Source organism: Styela clava, chromosome 3 (assembly GCF_964204865.1).
Source record: "Styela clava chromosome 3, kaStyClav1.hap1.2, whole genome shotgun sequence".
NCBI lineage: Eukaryota > Metazoa > Chordata > Ascidiacea > Stolidobranchia > Styelidae > Styela > Styela clava.
In genome coordinates, this window is record NC_135252.1 from 15,624,173 (window position 1) to 15,649,927 (window position 25,755).

Here is a 25,755-nt window from a genome sequence, read left to right on the forward strand (position 1 = left end):
TCTAGATAATAAAAACTTTACGATTTTATCAGAAAATTATATTATGTTATCTATTAACGGCGACGAAGAACTCGCCAAAAATATTCACGTTATAATCAAGTTTTATTAGATAATTTATATTAAACCATAGGATTTGACAAGCAGCTGTAGTAATTGTTTCAGAAAAATACGAATTACAAAACCAGTAGAGAACAGCTTGATATAATGAGTGTGTAACTTGAGCAAATAATGCGCAGAAGAACAATATTTTTAATAAAGATTTTGCTTTTTAAACCAGTGAAGATACTTGTAGCTTTGAATCCGGTGCACACTTTTATTGCATCAATTTCCGAAAGAGTCGACCGACTATTTATCTAAATATATAGGCTACTCGTTAGACTTTTTCGGTTTTATACTTTGGCGATATTAGCCATAGATATAGTTTTGTAAAGTGAATTTTTATATTTTATAATTTCAAAAAGTTTCGCTTGCCTCAGGTATCTGTTCATCCCGACTCCTACCTAACGGCAAGAGTTTTGGGTTTAGTTAGTTATTGTCTTATCGCTTTTTTTAAGTTTTGGAATCCCATGATATGGAATAAATATTCGAAATAATAATGATAACACTGAACATATCAAATCAGTAAATATGATAATGAACGTTGGACGTTTTTATTTTGAGGAGTTTGAGTATGTTATTTCCGGACAGACAAGTTTTTGTTATTATATTTTGATAGAAATAACTTCTGATTTGTTTTATAGAAATCAAAATGTCTAGTAATCAGTTAGCAATATCTGATAGTCTCATTTTTTATGTAAATGGAAAAAAGGTAAATACAATACTTAATACAATTTTTTTTGTACAAACCAGGATGGTAATAAAATATTTAGAAGAGTTGGAACTTGAAATTGCATCAATAATCTATAATTTTTTTTTATCTCATCGATCTTAAAATGAGAACCTAAAAATTGGTTTATATTGCTTTCATTTTTCCAGCCTATTTAGGCTTCAACACATAGTAAGAAATTAGTAATAATAACACATTCCCTAGATATTTTGGCAAGTAATAGTTTTAAAATCACATAATGTTTTGAAATATTTTGTTGCTGCCGCTTGATTTTTCTACTCCTTTTGAAAGGTAGTGGCATATTTCGGTAAATGTTTTAAATGTGTTTTTCGAGTTTAAATCACCAGTCGGAAACTTATGTAGAAGCTTGACGGGGTGTGATCTTATGCACTCTGCTTGCTGTGCTAATTCACGAAAAAACTCTTGTATGCTTCAGTACGTTTGTTACTTTCATTTACAACTATGAAACAATCAAATCATGCATTTTAGATCGTAGAAAAGAATGCAGATCCAGAAACAACGTTACTCACCTATTTGAGGAATAATCGTGAGTGATTTAAAATTAATCTGATAGAAATTCAATGCCAACTATCAATGTTTGGCATAGAAAAATGATTGTTGTAAATGAATATATATCTACTTGAATGCAACTCCGCTATCGTATTTCCATTCGCTTCCAACGCTTTTATCAATATTTCAAGATCGTCAAGTCGCATGTAGGCTGTGATAATGAGTAGGCTACTCTAATATTATTCATTCGGGCAGGAATTAGAGAGAAAAAACGGCTCAATTATAGGGTCTCTATCGTTGCCCATCGTTTTCTAATTTGATATAGCTTATTTCATTCTAGCCTCCAAGATATACCAATTATATTTATAAATTCCCATCAAAATTGCATCCCCCTACACCCAAACATTTATTGCGCCGATGTAGATATTAGACTGCATAGTATGTTTCTTTGGCAGATTAATACCGGATAAAGCAAGACTTCTTTGCATTTACTTTTTATCTCAGGTATCGAAAGTTTCCATGAAAAATCACTAATTAAAACAATAACAAAATAATTTTTATGTGTTGTTTTAGTTCGTCTCACCGGTTCTAAACTAGGATGTGGGGAAGGAGGGTGTGGTGCATGTACAGTCATGATATCGAAATGGGATGGCAGAAATGGAAAACCGAGGTATATATTTTGTTAATACATGATTGTATTAAGTTACTCCCTGTTTTGACAGGATTTAGCTTAATGACAAATACATTTCACATTTAGTTCAACCCTGGACATTGTCTCAAAACTTGATTTGCTAAATTGATCATGACATTTGCTTCAAATAAACATTAATATGCTGACTTTGATCGATTTTGCAAGAATGTTTATTTTGCTAAAATCAAGCCCTGATATGAATTTAAAAAATCCGGCCCGGCCAACAAGGTTGTGTATGTTACATGTTTACAAATTCGCATTTTCACTATAAGCATTTACCAGAGAATATATGTTATAGGTTTAGATATACATTTACCTTTCAGACACTTCGCAGTGAATGCATGTCTTGCACCGCTGGTTTCTGTGAATAAATGTGCAGTAACAACAGTAGAAGGAATCGGTAGCACAAAAACTAAACTTCATGAGATCCAAGAAAGGTTGGCAAAGTTTCACGGATCACAATGCGGATTTTGTACTCCTGGCATAGTTATGTCGATGTACGCACTATTACGTAACAAACAAATTCCTTCTCTCAAAGATATCGATACCTGTATGCAAGGAAATCTTTGTAGATGTACTGGATATAGACCAATTATAGCAGGTATGATGATATGCTACAGCAGCTACGTATATTTTGGTTGCTGAACTAGCCTACGAATAGGTACCTGAAAGTTATTAGGTGTAAGTGAAGCAATTATATTTTTGCATTTCATATTTGTGTTTCAGGTTTTGAAACCTTCACGTGTGCAATGGGCAAGAACTGCTGCAAAATTGACAAAAAAATCAAACCTACAGAGCAGCAAATTGAAGGTTTGTTTTAAAATTATCTGCAAGTATTTCTAGCTTATTTTTCTTTATTGAATAAGAGACCAATACCCCAAAAAATGGACAAAAATCGACCTCGTCCCGGTAGACTAACGTTAGCATATAGCCGCCATATACGACTGTCGTGGATCACGTGTGCACGATGCGCAAAATCAACCATGCAACGATGAAATTTGTTATGATAAAATATATGCAAACAATAAGTTCCTAGAATACACCGTTTTTACTGTTGAAATTTGATTGAATATTTGAAGAGAACAGTAATTTCTCGACAAAGAAAGAAATTGCAAAATTTCCTAATAGTTTTTGTTCTGATAAAATGTCACTTGATAAAACTACTTCTGATAAAATAATAAATTTACTACTTATGTTTATCAGCAGAACACACCGATACCAAATGGCAGGCATATGACGATTCACAAGAGCCCATATTTCCTCCGGAACTTATGGTAAATCATTTGAAAATTAATTCCTTCCCAAATTGAACCCAACTTTACTGAGAAATTATTTTTGCAGCTCTCTGGCAAATTGAAAAGTTCGTTTCGATCATTGAAATATGTTGGAGAGAATGTTACATGGCATCAACCGACAAATTTACAACAACTGTTGCTTTTAAAAAATGAGCATCCCGAGGCCAAAATAGTAGTTGGAAATACAGAAGTTGGAATTGAAATGCATATTAAAGGAAGAAATTATTCTCAAATAATATCACCAACGAATGTGAAGGAATTGAACTGCATGGAAGAAATCGATGAAGGTTATTGAGTTATATTTTAATATTATTTGGTTTTATATTTTGAAACCCTAAAACGGCGCAAAAACACGCCATGTTGAAACATCACCATGACGCCAAAATTCCAATGAGACAGGTTTTCGGGCATGAACCATATATATGTTCTAAAATTGTTCACAAGATAGATATTACAGAAAGAAATATGTCGCCAGCAATAACAAACGACAATGGATAGCTTGTGCTATTTGAAATTTTAAATCGGTTCAACTTTTCCCATACGAATCAATCCTAGTCTTAAAGTTTTGCTTCTAAAATCCGCTTCAAAAATGTCTACCTATAACACAGAGGCATATTTCTTTCTGGCCGTGAGGGAAAAATTAATCAGCAGACATTTTCAGGTGTTTCTATTGGCGCAGCGTGCAGTCTCAGCGATGTTGAACAATTTTTGAAATCTGTGTCCAAGAAAAGAAGAAAACAAGAAACTCAAGTCATTTGCTCAATACTTGAAATGCTAGAATTGTTTGCTGGGATGCAAATTCGAAACGTAGCGGTTAGAATATTTACTTCCAATAATAAATACATTTGTAGCTAATGTTATTATGTGTTGTCGAGGAAAAGCGAAGTCTTGAATCTATGACTTCCATATATTAACAAAAAACACATACAAAAATGTTCTAATGAAAATCCAAAATACCCCACGAGAGGCTGTAATTGCATGGATAGTGATGTGCTATCAGAACCATGAATTTTTTTCACTATGGTAACTTTTTTATTTAACATTGTTCAAATGAAATGTTTAAACACATTCCGCATTGAGTTTTATAATTTTACAAATGCTTCGGTTGAAATATCCTATTGTTAAATTTATCTCATATATTTAACAGTCTACTATTTTGACTAGCGGCGCTTTGATCATACTACTGATACATACCACTACCCTTTTTTACAATATTAGTCTACTTGTAAAATTTTATGAGTTTTAACTAAACTTGCAGCCTATATATACATTGTAAATTTTATATACCGGTACCTATAATTCAATATAATTTCATTATTGGATCTCGTGGTCATAAAACCCTTACGCAGAATAGATATAAAATGTGGTATTAAGAGTCACTTAAATATAAAACTGGAATGCGTGATTTAATGTTGACACAAGCGAAAAACTATCAAGGTCCTTTTGAAATTATTAAACTATATGTAAATCAAACCACACTGCAAAGCGAACTACACTTCAAAGCGAACAGACTAATATTATAAACAATTTATTTTCATTGATAAAAAGTCATTTTCATTAAACCTAATAATGTTTAAAGTCTCCAAATTGTTCCCATTTCAATTTAAACTACAGCCATTTGAATATAAATGGCAGCTCAACGAAAAAGAAAACTAAACTTAAATTAAAATAAACTTAAACTTAGCTTAAACTAAAGCAAAAGGGTGACAGAATACAAAAACTAATTATCGCATTTCAAACAGTGACGTTTTATTAATACGTTTGCCTTTTTTAGAAACTGTGCAATTCCTTATCTAGTAATGAAATCCAAACTTTTCCATGTTTCAGTGCATCGGTGGAAACATCATGACAGCAAGTCCAATATCAGACCTCAATCCCATTTTACTTGCGGTTGGAGCAAAACTAACTTTTGCTTCATCAAGTTCTGGTTTGAGAGAAATTCAAATGGATGAAAATTTTTTCATTGGATACAGAAAAACGAACACAAGAAAAGATGAGATCTTGATTTCAATAAAAATTCCATTTCTTACTGAAGTACGTTTTTTGAAAATTAACTTTTCTTAAATTTATGGTTCAACGCGATAGAGTATATTATCAAGTAAGGATCGGCAAGGTTCAGATGTCAATTTGTAGATAGCCCATTCATTATATTCTTAGTCAATAATGGTTATTTGCCTCAATTTGTTTTGTAAGGATGACGTCATGAAAGCATTTAAACAATCAAAAAGAAAAGAAGATGACATAGCTATAGTAAACTCAGCAATGCATGTGGCTTTTGAACCTGGAACAAAAACGATTAAAAAGCTATCAATTGCCTTTGGAGGAATGGCAGCAATAACAAATGCTGCAAAACAAACAATGAAAAGAGTTGTTGGAAGGTAATCAGTATTCAAAAATTGCGTTGGTTTCAATTGTCTAACCCCCAAATATCACTTTTCTCCCAACATTAGATCTGCTGTTAGTTGACCATGAGCTCGACGAGAACCATCAGCGGAAAAATGTCGTGGTGAATCAAGTTTGAAAACCAGTAATTTTAGGGGTAAATCCAGGGCTCTCAATAAAAAAATGCAAAACACAATGAAAATAGTTCTCAGCAATATTCCTTTCTCTTTACCTGCTAAATACTTGAGCTTCAACTGCTCAATATAATATTTCAGTTCTCGATAATAAGTTTTTTTTTATTGTAAAGACAACAACAACAACATGATAATAATTTAATAAAATAATAAATAATTAGAGCTCCGGAAGTATGTGCACTATGTTAGGGTTCAGGATGTGCGTCATCTTGGTGTACATACTTCGGGAGCACCAAATAATTTCACCTCATATTTGATAATACAATAAAGATTGATTATATTTACTCTACTATGCAATATAGATCATGGGACGAAAGACTGCTCCATGACGTCTGCTCGTGGTTGAATGAAGAAATGAAACTATCTCTTGATGCTCCGGGAGGAATGGTTCGGTATCGGCGTGCACTAGTGACGAGCTTTTTCTTCAAATTTTACCATTACACATTGGAAGCTCTATTGGAAAACGGGGTTGTGCAGGTTAGTATTGACTAAATTAATTTCAGGTCAGTCGATTGAACTATAGGCCGAGTAGACAAGTATCTATCTATCTCTTACAATTTCAAGTTCTTCTGCTTAAATTTCCCTTTATACACAGGTTGAAAACATCAATATAAGTCGAGAAATAATTGGTGATTTAACAGCTGAAAACGAACAATTCACAAGCACGCAGACGTGGCAAGAGGTATTTCGGTTTGTTTATTTTTTGTTTTAAGCACATCATATTGAAATTTTGTTTTTCAGGTACCTGAAGATCAAGATACATATGACACGATCGGTCGTCCGATTCCACACCTTTCAGGTTTAAAACAAGTAACTGGTGAAGCGCAATACATCGATGATATTCCTCCCTATAGAGGTATTATAAGATACACTTTGCGGCCTTTTCATTTTTATCGTCAAATATTGAGCCAGCATATCTTTAGTGACTACGACACATGCAGAAGAGGTGAATTTGTAAGAAATTTCAGTACGATTTAACAACAGAGGCCTTTTGCTTTTACGCGAAACTAGAAAAAGTTGATATATATTTATATATTAATAAAAAGTATATTTTATATAAATAAATGACTTACAATATTTTAAATATTTATTTATTACAAATAAAATATCAATATGTATAATGCAATTGATTTATTCACATTTGCAGAAGAATTGCATATGGTACTGGTATACAGTACAAGAGCTCATGCAAAAATAATCAATGTTGACCCCACCCCGGCACTGGAATATACCGGTGTGGTATCATTCGTGGACAAAAATGACGTCATTGGAAAAAATGATCTTGGCATGTACGGCGAAGTGTTTGCCGACGGAAAGGAAAGTTCAAATAAATTTTTTCATACTATTTATTTATAGTAACTTTCGATTTAGATATTCCAAATCACTCATAAAAGATTATTGATCAGACCCAGTCATTCAAAAATCCATCCTACGCAGAAAAGCGGTATAAACAAATATTTTTTTTATGATCAGGCCTTACGAGAATGTGGTTTAAAGAGTAAAAATTTGCATTTTTTGTAGTTTTGGTCAGATTGCGTCTTGGTTGTAGGACAGAAAATTTCAGCTTGTTCAAGTGTTTTTCCATACTTGCTCACTTGGCACATTTGGCATAAAAAATAATACCGGATGAAACGGCTACATTACATGACGAATCACGAGTCGACGGTATTTCTGGGTTAGCAGTTGAAGTCGGGTATAAGATTAGCATTGTGAACTTTATATGCACATGGGATGGGATAAGTGTGGATGGAGTAGAGTGTCTTTTGATGCAATTTTTCATTCATAGTATTAGGAGTTTCTATACCACTACTAAAGCTACGTTTAAACACCTCTATAAACATGCAGGTATCATGTGTGGGTCACGTCATAGGAGCTATTGTAGCCGACACACAAGCGCACGCAATCAAAGCCAGTCGAATGGTGAAAATAACTTACGAAGATATATTACCACGAATTATTACCATTGATGTAAGTAATTGTATTCGCCCAGTCATTGTATCATGAATCAAATTATATGGTATAATATCAAAGGTTTTCTTTTGCATGTTCAGGACGCTATATTGCACAACTCATTTTCAAGCACCATTAAATTAAACAAAGGAAACGCTGAAGAAGAATTTAAAAATTGTGACAACGTCATTGAGGATGAGGCAAGGTTTGATCATTACAATAAAATATTTTGTTTTCTGTTACTACTACGCAAATGTTTGTGGGACATGTTTTAAAATTCAGGAAATATTCACTTTCTTATAACGCGGGTTTTGATTCCAATTTTACGCAACTTTACCCTTCAAACGCACGCACGCTCACACGCAATTTCCTATTCAGCGTTTGTATATAGATGACTTCTAAGTAAAAAATTGTCTAGGAAGAATTCAACAATTTTCTATTCAGCTTTTGTATAGATGACTTCTAAGTAAAAAATTGTCTAGGGAACATTCAACAATTTCCTACTAGTTCCCGTTCAACTTTTGTATAGATGACTTCTAAGTAAAAAATTGTCTAGGAAACATTCAACAATTCCCTATTCGTTCCTATTCAGCTTTTGTATTGATGACTTCTAAGTAAAAAATTGTCTCGGACAGTGGTTCTCAAACTTTTTAGAGTTGGGACTCACTATTTATTACCACAGCTTATGGCGACCCATTTAACTTTTTATGGCATAACACAGAACACAGCAATGGCTAATCATCGCAAAACTACCGTGTTTCCTCGAAAATAAGACCTGACTTGACAATTAGACCTAATTTGAATTTTAAAAATGATTTTAATTAAACCCAACCCTTAAAATAAATTTAATATGTGTGGAAGAGGAAAGTTGAAGATCACACCTCTATTCAAAATTATGTGATGTCACAATCACAATTATGATAATTCTCACTTGATTTTTGTATAGGAAATACAAATAAAAACAATGGATGTCAGTTTTTATATAATGTTTATTAAAAAATCTCGTGATTTTCTACAATGTAACTTTATAAATAAACACAAAAGACCTCTTCCCCCCCCCCCCCAAAAAAAAAATTATAGTGTTATTCTTCAAAAGAAAATAAATCTAAATCCTGTCTAAATTTCGGGGAAACACGGTAAGAAGTTCTGTACAGTGTATAAAACTGCTATGCGTAAAAGAGCCACATGGTCATTCTTTGTGTAGCAAATTTTTGTTCCTTTGAGAAGATCGTAAAAAGGAAACTTTTACAGATTGGAATTTAAATTCAATTCAGTTTCTTTTGTTTTTTTGAAGATTTACATATTCGAGTCGCCACCGATCCCAATAACCAGTATAATTAATCAAAGCTTTCTACATCCATTCACGACCCACTAAGATTCCTTTTGCGACCCATAGTTTGGGAACCGCTGGTCTAGGGAGGAAGGGAGCATTCAACAATTAAGTTGGGTGCCAAAGACAGACCCGGAAAAAACTCCAGTTTGCATGGCTAGGTTGGGTGCACTATAATGCATCTTGTTTACAGGTATATTTATGCTTGTAATACAAATTTAGCAAAAAATATTAACGATTCTATGTTTAGAGTTGGTGGACAAGAACATTTCTATATGGAGACTCAATGTTGTATTGCTATCCCGAAAAATGAAGATGGAGAAATGGAAGTATTTAGTTCATGTCAACATCCAACCGGATTGCAATCTATGGTAAGACTTACATGATGATTTTACCATTCGACACTTTTTGTTTTCTTTGAACCACGTAGGAAATTTTACACTTGCAACACGCAGAATTGCTCATGATAAAAATTCATTGTTTAAATTATTTTACAGCAATGCATTTATTCTTCTACTTTCAGTTGTTGGCTTATTATTATTATTAAACGTGAGACTAGAATAACCGATGAAAAAAAATCGTAAATTGTCAGTATTATAAATTAAATCATCTTATCTTTGTCAGGCTGCAACATGCCTGGGTGTTCAGAGGAATAAGGTTACCGTTCGTACGAAGCGACTCGGCGGTGGGTTTGGCGGAAAAGAATCTCGATTTGGCGTCATATCGAATCCTGCAGTTACAGCAGCAAGAAAGTGAGAGAATATGGCTATGTTTGTTGTTAGATTGAAATAGAAAATCTGAAACTTGTATTGAATGCGTTATCGGATTCAGAATTAAGAAAATAACAATTTAACTGACATTCAAATACCCCCGAAGGCCATCCTGTGAATCCGAGAATAGAAAGCCATGGAATTAACCAAGATATAGGCCCCATCTAACGAAGTTTTGTACTCGTACAAAAGTTATAACAATATTCCCATTCAAAGAAATGTCTAACGATTTGCAGATGTCATTTGTAAACAACCGAATTATATGATTTCCCATTTTTAGACTGGGGAAACCAATACGATGCGTGTTGACACGACAAGAAGATATGCAAATCACCGGTGGCCGACATCCATTTTTAGCAAAATATAAAGTGAGAGGAGTCGAAGTTATATATTTATGTTACACTGTTAAAACATAAATTGTAGTCAAATTGAAAGCCTCTGCAAAAAACAAACAGACGTCATGGATTTTTAATTTAAAATTATATAATGACGAATGAATTGGGTTTTAAAGGGCTAGTCTAATTGCTATTCCGACTTGAGGCAAAAATTAGTCTTTCTCATCACGTAATACGTTTATTTATCCACATTTTTACATTTACGTATGCTTTCGTTATTCATATTTTCCTTTTATGTTAAGATTGGATTTGACAACGATGGCCGAATCAAAGCACTGAAAATAGATCTTTACAGCAATGGAGGGAATTCAGATGATTTATCTTATGGAGTAATGACAAGAGCTGTTACACATGCTGACAATTGTTATAAGTAAAAAAAAAACGTTTAAAAATTTTACAAAACAAAGTTAAAGGAGTTTCGAGTGGCTTTTATCTGGCGAAGTTCTCGAGAAGGCTGTTACAGAATAGACTATTTCTGGTTTTGTTTTTAATCAGAGTTGCCTGCAAGTGGTATTAGACAAAAGAGTAACTTGATAAAGTCATGCACACAAACTAAATCGCAATAACACTCCCACACCCTGTCCAAACAGTTATTTATAAGAGAAGTTTTTTTGTGTTCAAAAATCATTAGGCCTCCCCTCATTATTGTCCGTATATTGGGTGTTTTCCCGACCTTAACACCTGATAAATTCTTCGTACGACCATTGCAAAATTTGTGATGCTTATTTGTGAGGATGATTTCGCAAGTCGCGCCATGTTTACAGGTTTATAACCAGTATTTTAAGTCAAACAAACCACCTGTTGTTCAAATGTACTGATAGCGAATTATAGCCCAGTTTATTGCAGCTTTTTGGGGGACTAATTTTAGGTTATTGCAACTCAACTAAAGCTCCGCGAAAGAACATTAATTCACGCCTAAATGTCGGAAACAGAACTAAAAACCAACATGTATTTAGCTAAACCCCAATAACAATCTAATATATATATACCAACATGACTATTTTGTGCGATGACATCATCAAAATTATTTGTTTTATCAGCGTGCCTCATATGGAAGTAACAGGACGTATATGCAGAACCAATATTGCATCAAATACTGCTTTCCGGGGATTCGGTGGACCTCAGTCTATGATTATATCGGAAAGTTGGATAACAAAAGTTGCTGAAACTTTGAATATGGACCCAGAAATGGTACGATTGTTATAGTAATATTGTAGCTGTGAGTGTGCTGGAAAATACAATGCCTAACGTTACGTTTCAGGTTCGTGCATTTAACATGTATACGGACGGCGACAAAGTTTTACACGGATCCATACTCAAGCAATTTAAGGCAAAACGATGCTGGGAAGAATGTCTTGACAAATCAAATTTCCACAATACTCAAAAGGAAATTCGTGAGTTCAATAAAACCTCCAGGTTTGTAAATCTAGATTATAATATTATAAATTAAATTTGCATTTGTTTTGAAATAACAATGTAGCTTGCATGAAAATGAATTAACCATACTAATATAATCACCTTTGCTAGATGGAAAAAACGAGGTATTGCTTGTATACCATCTAAATATTCAGTTGGATTCGGTCTTAAACATTTGAATCAGGGTTGCGCTTTGGTGCTAATATATACCGATGGAACAGTATTATTGTCACATGGTGGAACTGAAATGGGACAGGGATTAGACACTAAAATGGTTCAGGTAAATCAAATCTTACGTTAATATTCTCATAGCAAATATGTATTAATCGAATACGAAATGGATATCCATGGGTACAGTGTGTACTTCTTGGTTGTATTCCTTTATATGCAATTTTTAAAATTAAAAATAAAAATTTGACACGCACCACCTTCTGCAAGATTGTACCTAATGCATTAAGACTAGGATCATCAAAAAATGTTCAGTATTTGTAAATATTTTATTTTACTTGGTAACATATATAAAACGTTGTGAAGGATTATAAGTAAGGGTGATAAAATAGGCAACTATTGCCACACACAGACAAGCTTGCAGTTATTCAAGAATAGTCAAACAGATTGTTGGCCCTCAATAATGATGTTAATTTTGGTAAATACAGGTGGCAAGTAGATCATTGGGAGTGCCTATTGATATAATACATATTTCTGAGTGTTCCACGTCGTCTGTACCGAATGCATCTCCAACAGCAGCAAGCACTTCAAGCGATATAAATGGAATGGCGATCAAGGTCTATTGATTTAATTAAGCACGGATTAATCATTCGGTTTTGAAGTTCAAATTTCATCAACTTCCTTCTGTTTTTATAACATATTTTTTTATATAACTACATTCCATACCTAATAAATAGCGCATGATAAAAGACTTTGATATTACTTAAAAGAAATAATGCTATCAACTAAGAAAAATATTGACTGCCATATGTTATCTTATCATAGCGCTTAAAATTCTAATAAAACGTCATATAATTTATGTTCCAGGAAGCTTGTGATAAAATTATGTCGAGACTTCAGCCGCTGAGGAAATCTCATCCCAATATTACTTGGGTGGAGCTCATTAACAAAGCGTATATGGAACGCATAAGTCTTTCGGCAACCGGTTTTTATAGGTATTACGATAATTTTTCAAATACATAATGTAAAGCACTCAAGGTAACACTACGATCCCCAAGCCTCATCAACGAGTTACTTCCCACCTAAAATTGTTCACGTTCGTCATAAGTTTTTTGACAAAATATTCTAGCGTCCTAATCAGAGTTGTTATTATACTGGCTACTTCGCCACGGAATACGTCCCGCTTCTCTATTTCCAGTGTTTATCAATACCCATTTGTATTGCAGAACTCCTGGGCTAACTGACGAATGGAATCACAAAACTGGAACTGTGTCAGGAGATATGTTTAGCTATCTTGCATATGGAGCTGCAGTTTCTCAAGTAGAAATTGATGTATTGACTGGGCATCATGTTGTGCTGAAAACTGATCTAGTTGTTGACGTTGGAAATAGCTTGAATCCCGCTATTGATGTTGGACAGGTACACAGTAATAGGAAAGCAGGCCCACGCCTACATAGCAGTAGAACGCAATATCTATATATAACAGAAAAACTCCTATTCAGAAAATAATCTACGCAAAGAATATAATGTGGAGAATATAAATAATGGCGGCGGCAAGTTGCAACATGACGTTTATTTCCTTACATTTGTGCATTACTTTTTTGTTCAGATCGAGGGTGCATTTGCGCAGGGATATGGCTTAGTAACTTTAGAAGAAATGCTTCATTCTCCTTCGGGACATTTATGGACTGTGGGCCCAGGAGCCTATAAAATACCAGGATTTGCTAACACGCCAAAGCATTTTAACGTACACTTGTTGCGGAGTTGTCCTAATGAAAAGGCGATTTATTCTTCAAAGGTGATTTTCTGGTTTTACTCGCAATTAGCAATAAAATCAACAACGATCGTTTTTGCTTTAAATTAAGATTTAGAGTGAAAAATCATGGAGTGTGGTCCGTATATATTTATATTTGTTTCAAAAAATTGTTGTATCATTTTCAAATACCATGCAATTGTATTGTGTTTCTGATATACAACAATACTTTACGTTTCTGACGCTCAACGAATACAATTCGAACAGTACAGTTGCAAACATTTCCAGTTATGGCTGGGACTTGGCAATCTAATATTATATCATTTGAATCGAAGGTCGAAAGGAATTCCTCAATTTTTTTTTTGTTAAGGCCATATTTTTGAAATGCAATCCTGACATACGAATCTTGTTGTCCTGGTGAGTTATTGATATAAACATGTATTTCATTGCATGTGAACACTCAGCGAACTGTATGGGTGGTGAATTTTATGTTTTCAGTATAATTCTTGTGTTGGGAGGACCCATTACAAAAAAGTCACCTTCAATTACATATCTCATAAGTATTCGAGATTCGATTCGAAAAAAAAATATTCGATTCGATTCTTCAGGAATTTGAAAATGTTCAGCCCTAGTTATGCCCAACTGCAAATATAATATGTCTGAAACTTGTATAGCACATGTAAATTTTGAACCGAGAAACGATATTGACAGTTTCAACATATTCATTCATGATCAGAGAACTTTATATGATGTTTATTTTTCAGGCTGTTGGTGAGCCGCCATTATTTCTAGCTTCTTCCGTTCTTTACGCAATTAAAGATGCAATAAAATCCGCACGAGTGGATGCTGGCATGACTGGCGCTTTCAGACTTGACAGTCCGGCTACAGCTGAAAGAATTAGATTAGCTTGTGAGGATGATTTCGTTAGAAAGGTGAGTTTGTATGAAGATACACGAAGATTTTTTTCCCTAATAACAAAGTCTGTCGCTTCAGATTTTAAATGGACTGTCTACTAAAAGGATTTTATTTATAAATTGCATATTACAATGGCCCAAATTTTGTGTTTTTAAAAATATTCCGTCACTACCTGTCTTTTTAACTTATCAGTTGATCCCTGATTGTGGTATGTTTATGTGTCGGTCTACTGGTAATTGTAGTCTAACAACAAGTTTCTTTTTTTAATTCAACAAGATAAGTTGGAAAATAAAGATAGAGCTAATATTGAAGTAATTTTGTATTACAACACGCATATATATATATATATAAATATATATACATAAATAAGCAACAAGAATACTCCCTGATCTCTTCTGTGTCGCAAGATTTACCAATTCTTTAATCAAATTTACTTCAATACGTTCGATATTTTGCAAGGCCAAACCAACTGAAGATGAAAATGGATTGCAAGCTTGGGCAGTGAGGGCGTGATTATCAAGAATTACAGCATTTTCAATGAGAAAATGGCTTCTTCATCCAAGAATTGTATATTATTAATTTTGATGCTCAGCAATATTATATATATATATATATATATACAAGAGTGCAATGCTCAAATATATGGACACGCATAACAATTCACCAAAAATCATATGTGGTGACTTACCAGTACCGGTATCGGGGACCGGGGTACCGTGACGGTACAGGGACTGTCATATATATTTTAGGTCCTGTGATAATGATCCATTCTTCTTGATTATATTGAAACATCAATTGAAATATCTCGTGATATGAGTCAACTATGTACCGTATTAACGGATCAGGTACCGAACCACAGTCAAACATTTCATATAAAAACGTTACTAAATAACATTCGTCAACTTAACACCACCTGAATCAGGTTACAAATTTTGATACAGTGACTGTCATAGTTGTTTAGGGCTGATGGACAATTTGACTACATGGACAACTCACCAGGTCTATCTATAGTCGAGTTGTCTCTGGTGAGTTGCAGAGATTAGCGGAGTCAGAATTTTGAGACTCCGACCTGATCCGAAATCAAAATTCGAATTCAGAGTCCCGACTCCGAACAAGGAAAACTATGACTCCCGTTTCGCTCCTATTGACAAATCTAATTTTAACATATTTTAGTGTTCACTACAGCAGAAACATCAAAAACGCGCAGCGCTGATGTATTTTATGTTTATTACACACATCTGAAACATTTGAAAATATTCATTATTATATTTCCTAAACTCACATTTAAACATTGTTAATAATTTATTTTGAACTGCTGAAATTTACATTACTGAAACTACATGGGGATTGACCATGTTTTATAGTGTTCACTACAAGCAGTGATGGGATTCAAATTTTTTGTTAGTCGGTTCCATCGTAAAAGTAATATTTTTCAGTCGGTTCTGTTACAAAAAGTCATATTTTTTGAATAATGCTAACCGGTTCGCTGATCTCATAAAATTCCGTGAGATGGTTCTATAGAACCCGCTGAATCTCACCACTGACTGCAACTGATCTAAACTTCGCAAAGTCTGCGGTATTACGTAAGCTAGCACTCACCCATTACTATGTTCAATAAATATTACATTGTAAAATCAAATAGCACCTATGTATAATCAGGTTGACTGCCAGGCGCCAGCACACCAAAACACTATGAAAACACTTAGCAGAGATGGCAGGCCTGTGGTATTGAGCACAAACAAAAGTCCTGTTGTACATGAAGTGGAAGCCGCAACAATAATTGCAACACGCCGTTAACCCAGCAAATATTTTTTGCATTAGTGAGACCGCGACCACCATATTTCAGAACATGTTGAACGTTGTTAGGAAGGTTGTAATGCTTCTTATTTGACATATTTGTTGTTTCTGTGTTGACAGTAGGGATGGGCCGGGATTCGGATCCGGACTTGGATTCGAGTCGAATCCACGCATTTTTTGGACTCGGATTCGATTCCGAGTCCACGTCATTTTTACCCAGTCTATAATCAATTCTGTTTTTACTAATTTACGCCTATATTTGTACTGTTGCCTCTATAAATCTCATTACATACCTTAACAAGTTAAAATTCAAGATTAAATCTGTAAAAATATCCCTCACGTGTACTATAAACACTTCTAATAAAAGCGACAACAGATATCCAGATAATATAACGCATGTTAAAAACTATTGATCGCTTATAGCAATGATGTTGTGCCAGTCGCCTTCAAACTATCTATCCTTTTTGATACACAATAAAATATGTGTTAGCGCAATATTTTTGAGTTTTTGATTCGCGTAAAAATGAAGCATGCTCTAGATCAACTCAATGGGAAATCTCATCGAAACCTCTTTTAAATCGAGTTTATTACGTGCAATCCTTTCTATAATAAGGGAGCAATGGAAAGCATGGAGCGTTTTAGAACGTTTACATGAACTACTAAATTGCAATCATTGTATTGACGACGAGTGGCATCTCTCTACCATTTGCGCACGCCACATAGTAAATTTAAGGCTAGAAATATCTGGAATTATGGGAAGCATTGTAGTCAAAAACTTTTTATTTTTCATATTGACATGTGAGAATTTTTAAAGCCGCCCAGAATTGACGCAAGGTGGTGGGCTGGAAATCCAGTTCACAGCCAAGGCGCACATTGACCCACGTTTACGTTTGTATTATGATCGCCAAAAAAAAATAAAAATATATTTTTAAATTGATCCAACAGCTATCTGCGGAACCATTAGGCAAAAAATATGAGCTACGACGTATGTTTGTGAGCGCGCGATGCTGTAATATGGTCAAAAACGTGTTTTTCTACTTTTACATTATGACGTCACGGACTCGGAGGGTTCGATTCGAGTCCTTGAGCTATTACTCGGATTCGTCGAATCTCTGTAATGCCGGACTCGTCCCATTCCTAGTTGACAGCAGAACTGTAACAAAAGAGCAACAAGATGAGCATAAACATGGCAGCTTGCAGGCATACAAATAAAATGGAATAAGTTAATTTGACTGCAAAAAAATAACACAGTAACAGTAAACATGTAAATGAAATGAACTTGGTATGCTCTGGTATTAAGACTTACATGCACCAAGTTACGATTCACGTTGGAATTTACATAAAACAAAGGAACTTTATTCACGTAACATTAATCGAGTCAATAATTACTGGTTACTGAGCAGGGCTGGGCATATCTTCCAATATTCACCTAATGGAATAGCAATTTACTATTCGAAAATTTGGTAATAGGTGACGCGACAGGTCACTTGTGCGTCGATTAATCAAACGATTGGATTTCACAACACACTTGCGGATTTCCGGCGAAAACACGAGTCGGCACACGCGTCGATAGATACTCAAGTGGTGTTTCTCGCGAGTTCGAACAAGGAATTAATTTTTAAAGGCGTCAATGGTGGCAACCCAAATTTTCTAAATGAAAAACGACAATACTTATACTAAAAATAAAACAGAGAACACCATACGTTTTTTTTATGATGATCCGCGACCGATTGAAAACGCTTTTTTATACATTGCAAATCGCAAAATTTCGGGTGCTGCCGTAGTATACGCACCAGCAATGACATGTTTAATGTCATTGGTACCAGGGCATTTTTTCATAGGATCCTTTGCTTTATGGCCTCCACATTAGTACGTAAAGTACTGGAGCGCAGTAAATGCTGTAAGGACATCTCAGATTTGTCAAATTCACAAAAAAACGAATCAAAACAAAATATAATCGGGTACTTTACCACGCATTTTTGTGTCCACTGATTGTCATGATATTTTCTGAGTAGTATTGCATATATTTTGTCAACATAACCGAAAATTAAAATGCGAGGCAGATCCCAATTAAATTAATAATAAAGCAAGGCGATGAATGTGTATTTTTGATTTACTAATATACTTTGAATATATTTTTAATAAGTACTAAATCAAGTTGTACTGTCTGGAAATTTATAGCAGTTAGCAGGCGATAACAAATTCGCAAGATCGCAAAAAATATGTATCAAAACTAAATATAATCGCGCAATAAATTTTCAAATTGATATGTTCGTAGATTGCTGTGGCATTTTAAAGAAGTAATGCTTTCATCTTGTCGTAAATCGACGCAACCGCAAGTTACCATGAACACAATCACAATTAAAACACAATTAAAATAGAGAGACATTTTAAATTCTCGTTGTTGTCATGGATTAAATATTGGGCGACAGAAAAAGCCATTCATTATACACTAAAAAAGTCGGTTCTTTTCATGAAAGCGTAATTGCGGCGAATTTCCGAATTTGATTCAATAAAATTCTGTTGTGTTTGGTTTAATTGTTTCTTCACACAGAGTGCGGTTGCAATAAACGCACATTGAGTCCGCAAAGGTTTTCGCCGGTGAGAAAATAGTCCGCGACCAAAAAAGATTGGGAAACGCTGGGTTAGACGTTAATTATACTGCAGGTAATGGCATCGGTAAATGAATTGACTTAATTCACTGTTAAACATTTGACATGCTCAGCACTTACACCAACCCCGTGTAACTCCGGAAATTTCTCCCGATGTTGAACTCACCGACACGCTAGACTTGGTGCTGACAGATTATTATTGCTTCGAAAATCATCGTGCGACATCTTGCGTTTTTCTGTGTTCTGACGGCACTGTCTCGCGTCAAGATTAAGTGAGTGACTTATAAATATTCAAGTTAGTTGTGCACATGGAATATTACACGATAGCCTATACTTGACTATAGAACTGATAGAATGCAGATTACAAAACAAAATAGAGGAACAATCAATTGAGTGGGAAGGCCCTAGGACCGGTTCAGCACTCGAAAGCACATTGACAGTAAGATTTTAAATTCACTTCAAAGCTCCCATGAGTAGATGTAGGCTAGTAGAGAGCCGCTTTGGCTACGATTGTTCAGCATAAAAAAAGTAAGTTGTAAATGTTCTTATAGGTACCCAATACAGTAATGATTTGTCAAGGAAGGTAAATTTTGATAAGAGATATGTGTATTTTCGGATCATAAAAAGGTTGCAATGTGAGGATTTATGCTGTGTGATCAAAGCAGTAAGCAAGAATATAAATTGACTGATGGGTGATTGAAATTGTGACGTCTGTATGAAAAACATAAATTAAACACACATATTTTAACTTCAATTAATTAGTGTTTTATGATGGAGTTCTACTGATCTTGATAATTTTTTCCCAAAATCATTCTGTCATTGTATACAAATTCACCAGCTGCATATTACAACATAAGAGGTGTTTTACGTTTGCCATGATAATCCATTTTGCTTGATTTCAGGCTGGTACTAATAACTTTTTTCACATAAATTGGATACCTATTATTGCTAATATCTAAACATGGCTTCAACATATATATATATATATTTATAATATTAGATGTGCCAAAAAGTTTTGAATTATTTTGTCGAGTGTTTTTGAATTATTGATTTGTGATCAATAGCAATAACTTTTTGCTACTGCAAAATTCACCACTTTTATCGAATGCATTAATATTTCTCCTGGAACCGTTACATTTTGTTATTTCCAATTTGTTTTGTGGGATATTCACATTTTTGTTTCAAATAATACTTTGTCAAATTGACTGTTATACTTATATATAAGATTTGCTGTCACCAGATGGGGTTTTGGCATGAAAACACATCTAGAGGGAATTTATGAAGATATGTCTAAAAAAACATTTGGAACAGCCATGTAAACTAACAGACCAACATGTTTAATTCAATAGCTTGATAAAAATGTCTGTTAAATATTAAGCACAGGTATAGCACGAAGAATTGTTTTGGGTAATAATTCATTTGTATTTTCCTATTAGATCTATCTCCTATTGAGCATTTAAATACTTGGATCATGATTATTATTTCTAAAATTACCAACAATATTCAGGTCATTAATAACAGATGAACCGGAGAAATTTTTCTTTGTAGGTTCTTCCTGCATCTGTGGCTAGGATTTATTTGAAGCAACGCCAAGTTTTGCAAACTGCAAAATACTTTTTTTGACATATGCAACAGCACTACTGACGTGGCTTCCCTCAAAAACGGAAATCTACTACTACTCTCTGAAACATCTGGAGACAAAAGACTGTAGTAGATCAGCTGAAATTTCATAAATTACTTTACACACTAAAAGTCTACAACAGGAGATTAGCTCAAAGTTTTTTTAACGAAATAAATGCTATACAGCTACATGCAACACATTCTGTAGTCATATTTAAAAAACAACAACATTTCATTGCTTCTCCAGCGTATGAAGGGCTTTTTAGAGTTAGACCATCGGGACTATTATAAACTAACATTTGCAATCAGACCTTGCTAGGTGTTTTGGTCTAACTTGTCAATTCAAGATTTCAGACCCCCCCCCCCCCCTTCAAAATCTTCAGCTATGGCCGTAGGGCCTCACCCTAAATATTGAATGAATCGCCAAAAGATTTTCAGTTTATAAAAGATGCATATTTTGCAGGTCGCGGGTCTGGGAATCCATCGGTGCTCCAGTTGATTGAAAAGCAGCAAAGAAAAATGTAGCAATGTCCACGTGATAGAACCTAAATTGCCTTTTTACTCCAGCTAAGAACCACTCCCAAAGCTTTAAAAAACATCAATACCACTATTAATATAACTCGATATTCAGTGTTTATTCACATTAGTAATTAAAATAATAATTTGTATTTCTATGGATTATTGAGAAAAATACTTAAGGGTACTCCTCCTCCTTATAAGGGGACTCCATAAATGCGTGTACCAAGATAACGGACAACGGAACATAGTATGTGTACCAGGTTAGGCCATACTTTTAGGTACAAATACTACAAAACTCACTTGGTTAGTCCCTGAGATGGTAATGGAACTAAAATAAGGAAAAAGGAATAAAATTTTGGCCTGACCTAACGTCGTACACATACTACGTTCCGGTGTCCTCATTTCTTGGTACGCATACTTCAGGAGTACGGAAACTTGACTGTAATCACATACATCTTAATCTTCGTTCTAACTGCTGTGTTTCTTCAATTGTTTTCGTATTCAATGAGTCCTATTGTCCATCTTGTTGTTATTGTTTTGGCTGCAGTACTTTGCGTATACATTTGCTCAAATTTTTTGAATACTGTCTCAAGTAGTGTTGTTACATCTTGACATTCAGTTACATTGTTTAATAGGTATTCGCTCATGAATGATTTGAAAATATTTTTCTTTAATATCAAGTGTCGGATGTTCAATGATGTGATGATGGAAATAAATTTCAGCTGCTTGCATGTGTTGAGATAGCCTTTGTATAATCATTGACTCTTAAAAAAGTTATTTATAGATTGGTTTGATTAATTTATTGAGCAGAGCCTTGTGTTTCTGGGTTGCATTATTAACAAAAACTGCTGCTCTACCTATGCATTCCAGATTGTTGTCACATTCACAAAAGCTGCAGTGCGCAAATCACTGGCCCTTCGTTTCGTTTGACGCCGTTGAATTCTTTCTCATATTCATCACGGCAAATTTTTTACGTTTACTCATTTTATCTCTTATGAAGTTCCAGATCTGAACTAAATTCAAAGTTTACTTTACTGGTATATTCATTTATAAGGTTAAAAAAAGGACACTCGTCAAAATAAAGATGTTTCTTAGAAATAAATACAAAAATATTTCCTAAAACAAAGACCTTCACAATAAGGACAAATTCTAAAAATAAGGACGTTGTGGCAGCCCTGATTATGGGTCAAGTGGAGAAAAAACTTCTGTGAAAGCTACAATACTTGAGATGGAGTGAGACCAAAATGCTGTGCTACTAAGCGTTTTTGGACACGTAGTGGACATAACGATCGTTTCAATATTATGTTGTTGTTGTTCTTGTTCTTGTTATCCTTGTTGTTGTTCTTTGACACGTTTTTAAAAAGTCGCTTTTCTCTTCGAATACTGGACCAATTGCTTTGAAATTTTCAGTGGTTGAAGATAAAATTTTTCTCCAGAAGGCTATTACTTTTTTTTTCGCTATGACGTCATCAAAATTATTGCCATTGGGTGGCGCTACGTGTCCATATATTTGAGCATAGCTCTCTTGTTTTATATAAAGTGCAAAGTATTTATTTTCGTCACCACTTTCCCTACATCTGACTGACAATTTTTGCAATGCATCGCATTTTTGATGCCTTGCTTTCTTTCGACAAGGAAGTTGTCACATCATCCTGGTCGTTTGCAAAACAGACTGTGTCTTCATTTTCACAATTATTTGTTCATTTTTATCAAATTTCGTCGTCCTTCCAGCAAATATTTCGATCAGTCATCAATGAACAGTGCTGGTTTTCGAGCTGTGATGCAGGAGCGTCGTCGTCGTTAAGCATCATGTCTGAACAAAACCAACCGTGACGCCCGCCACTTGGAGGTACAACAGCGCCTTTGTTTGTTTATTATACGGCGAGCGGATTTGGACATCTAGTAGTAGTATATATTTACGCTTATACTTACCTGCTGCACATGTTGAATTTTTGTAAAGTTTGTATTGCTTCTTTCTTTGCATATTTATGCATTTGTGGTGTTTCCAGAAAAAATGTAACAAAACAGCAAAACATGAGAACAAGTATCGCAGCTGTACAGACATGCTCATTACTGCATTGCATTAATAAAGAAAAACAAGAGAGCTACGCCCAAATATATGGACACGTCTGTTCGCAGTACAGTACGGTTTACCGTACCGTCAGATCACAGTCTACAAATATATTCACACCAAGCGAAGCAGTACAGTAGGACACAAAATGGCGTCCGATGTCCGCAGAACGTTTTATGACGTCATAGCAAACAAAAACAAATCTCATAGAGCTAACAGAAATATTTAAAACAAATAAAAGTAATACCTTTCTGGGGAAAATTTTATCTTCAACCACTGAAAATTTCAAAGCAATTGGTCCAGTATTCGAAGAGAAAAGCAATTTTTTAATATTTCCACTAGGTGTGTTATTCTGTGTCAAACAACAAGAACATCAAGAACAACATAATATTGAAACGATCGTTATGCCCACTAAGTGTCCAATAAATAATATTTGAATTTATCTGCAGTGACACAAGACTAAAAGTAAATAAATTCGGTAAGCTATGGTAAAATTGCAAAAGTTCAGACAAAATAGACTATTCTTATTTTCACTGATAACTCTACTATATTACGGTATTAGGTGCGGTACCGGTATGTTTTTAACAGTCTACCTATGTACCGTACCGTCCCCATAGAAAAATTTCAATTCCAACTAACGGTGGTACACCACAGGGGGTCTCTATAAAAAACTTTCAATTCCGACTTCCGCTAAGGCGGTGAGGCACATCCGAGTCACTACTGTAATAAAATAATGGTCTAGTTATGGAAGCTTTTCTTGTCGAAAAAAAAACATCTAATAATTACAAACCGTCATCGTGCTGAACGGTTATTTTTGTCATATTCGGTACCGTACCATAACAAGGGGGTGAAAACTAAATCCTAACAGAAACGGGGTCTCGTGTAGTTTCGTACCTAACGTACTTCTAGAGTGCGTAGCATAAAATTGATATGTCAATCTTAACCCCCATCTGACTACGCCATCCAAAAATTACATCACTACGACATCACAATCACGTCATAGTGCTTGCCAAATATACGTACGATCGCCCGAAATGGCATTGGCGCCGACGATAAAGGACTGACTGACATATCGATCTCTCTCCTATCGGAATCGTTGCGATGAGAAAACGAGAGAAATAACTGTTCGATTTCGGGTGCTCGTTTGCGCGTCTTGGATGGCAGTTTATATAGTTTGAAGGAACCTATTACGTCACTGTGACGTCGTAATGATGTAATTTTTGGATGGTGTAGTCAGGTGGGGGTTTGGATTGATACGTGAAAAAAAATGTTAGCTAATAGGTAGAATAAAGATCCCCAACCTATTCTTCTATAACATTAATTTAATAACGATACAGCACCGGTATTCTAACTAGGTTAAAAACATGCCAGCATGCCTTCCGAGAAAGGTCGCTCGTATACCGGTACCAGTTGGATATCGCAAAGCCAGTAAGAAAAAATAAATCCGACTGAATACCGGTACGTGAATGTGAATGAACTACCATTTTAGATGACTAAGGTCTATTAAACGTCACTCTCTTAATCCTAAATGCACAAGTGCAGTTTCAAGTATAGAGCTACCGCAAAACCATGACGGGATTTCCAAACCATGGCCGCTATGACCAAACCCACGGCGATTAACTTTTTTAGTTGCCACAAACCTTCCCCGAGCATCAACTTCCTTGTTTACTTCGTGACATTGGCCAATCAGCAAGATGCAAAAAGTGACGTAACAATGCCCCCTTTTCGCATCCGCTCAGACACTTTTCTCACTCAGACAGATTTTCGAGCGTTGTTGTAAACATTACCTCGTTTTCGAGCTTTTGAACTCTATTCGCTAGATTTCAGTTTTGTTTCAGAAACTTAAATATAAATCAGATGATTCAATGATCACTCGCCATCAAATTGTCTCAAATCGTGTTATAAAATGTTACATTCTTTATTTTATTAAGTGAATATGCCAAGCTAAACGCTCATTTCCATCATCCCTAAATTTGTTAATCAAATCACAATACTTCTTCATTGAGCTCCCTGTTCAATCTAATTTGCATGAATGGCCTGGACTAATGAATTGTATATGTTATGTGTAATCACACTTCTTCATTTAATGTTTATATTCAAAGTGCACAAAATCATTTTACGTAGGGTTACAAAATATTGCATCCTATAATTGTATTCCTATATCAAGTCAACTTTTTTGCCAACTGTGTGTCTTTCATTAACTTGATTTATAGTTTATTATCGACTGTATTGAATATATTGAATTTAATATCAATTTATTTTTGCTAAGTCAACACTTTACCTAAATATTTGCATGAATGGCCTTGTCCAAATAAATGCATTTTGTATACAACAAAAATCTGTATTGTCTCTATGACCCAACCCGTGCTTCTGATTATAAAACACTAGTATGTGTATGTTATAATGGAACTCCACCCTTGTTCAAAATCCTGCATGTTCTGTATTAACTTATCTTCACCCATAAGTTTACAATTTACCCTAATAAATCGTATCCTATTAGAGTACCTGGGCTCCACTAAGCAGTTTATATTTTGGAAATCA

At 34.6% G+C, this 25,755-nt stretch overlaps 1 protein-coding gene across 2 annotated transcripts; it reads left to right on the top strand.

Annotated features, from left to right (window-relative positions):
- The first annotated feature begins 744 nt into the window (after positions 1-744).
- On the top strand, positions 745-16,244 carry LOC120342964 (xanthine dehydrogenase/oxidase-like). Of its 2 annotated transcripts, none has more exons than XM_078111029.1 (29): positions 745-808; positions 1,316-1,373; positions 1,910-2,006; positions 2,351-2,628; positions 2,754-2,837; positions 3,231-3,301; positions 3,369-3,609; positions 3,984-4,135; positions 5,150-5,356; positions 5,516-5,700; positions 6,201-6,375; positions 6,494-6,580; positions 6,640-6,754; positions 7,046-7,213; positions 7,742-7,866; positions 7,950-8,053; positions 9,429-9,549; positions 9,803-9,930; positions 10,229-10,316; positions 10,586-10,713; positions 11,384-11,534; positions 11,605-11,759; positions 11,871-12,039; positions 12,416-12,544; positions 12,795-12,922; positions 13,154-13,346; positions 13,537-13,725; positions 14,445-14,612; positions 15,055-16,244. In XM_078111029.1, the coding sequence occupies exons 1-29, from the start codon at positions 749-751 to the stop codon at positions 15,106-15,108; spliced, it is 4,008 nt and encodes a 1,335-aa protein (XP_077967155.1). In that variant the 5' UTR covers positions 745-748; the 3' UTR covers positions 15,109-16,244. The 2 variants fall into 2 exon arrangements, with proteins under 2 accessions (XP_077967155.1, XP_077967156.1); XM_078111030.1 differs by having other exon boundaries at positions 3,234-3,301.
- The last annotated feature ends 9,511 nt before the right edge of the window (positions 16,245-25,755 follow it).

What these genes read in the sequence shown, in the direction of transcription:
- LOC120342964 (XM_078111029.1), top strand. Translation starts at nt 749, where the DNA reads ATGTCTAGTAATCAGTTAGCAATATCTGATAGTCTCATTTTTTATGTA. An exon ending in TGGAAAACGGGGTTGTGCAG is followed by an intron (nt 6,376 to 6,493) that starts GTTAGTATTGAC and finishes CTTTATACACAG; the next exon opens with GTTGAAAACATCAATATAAG. An exon ending in CAACCGGATTGCAATCTATG is followed by an intron (nt 9,550 to 9,802) that starts GTAAGACTTACA and finishes TATCTTTGTCAG; the next exon opens with GCTGCAACATGCCTGGGTGT.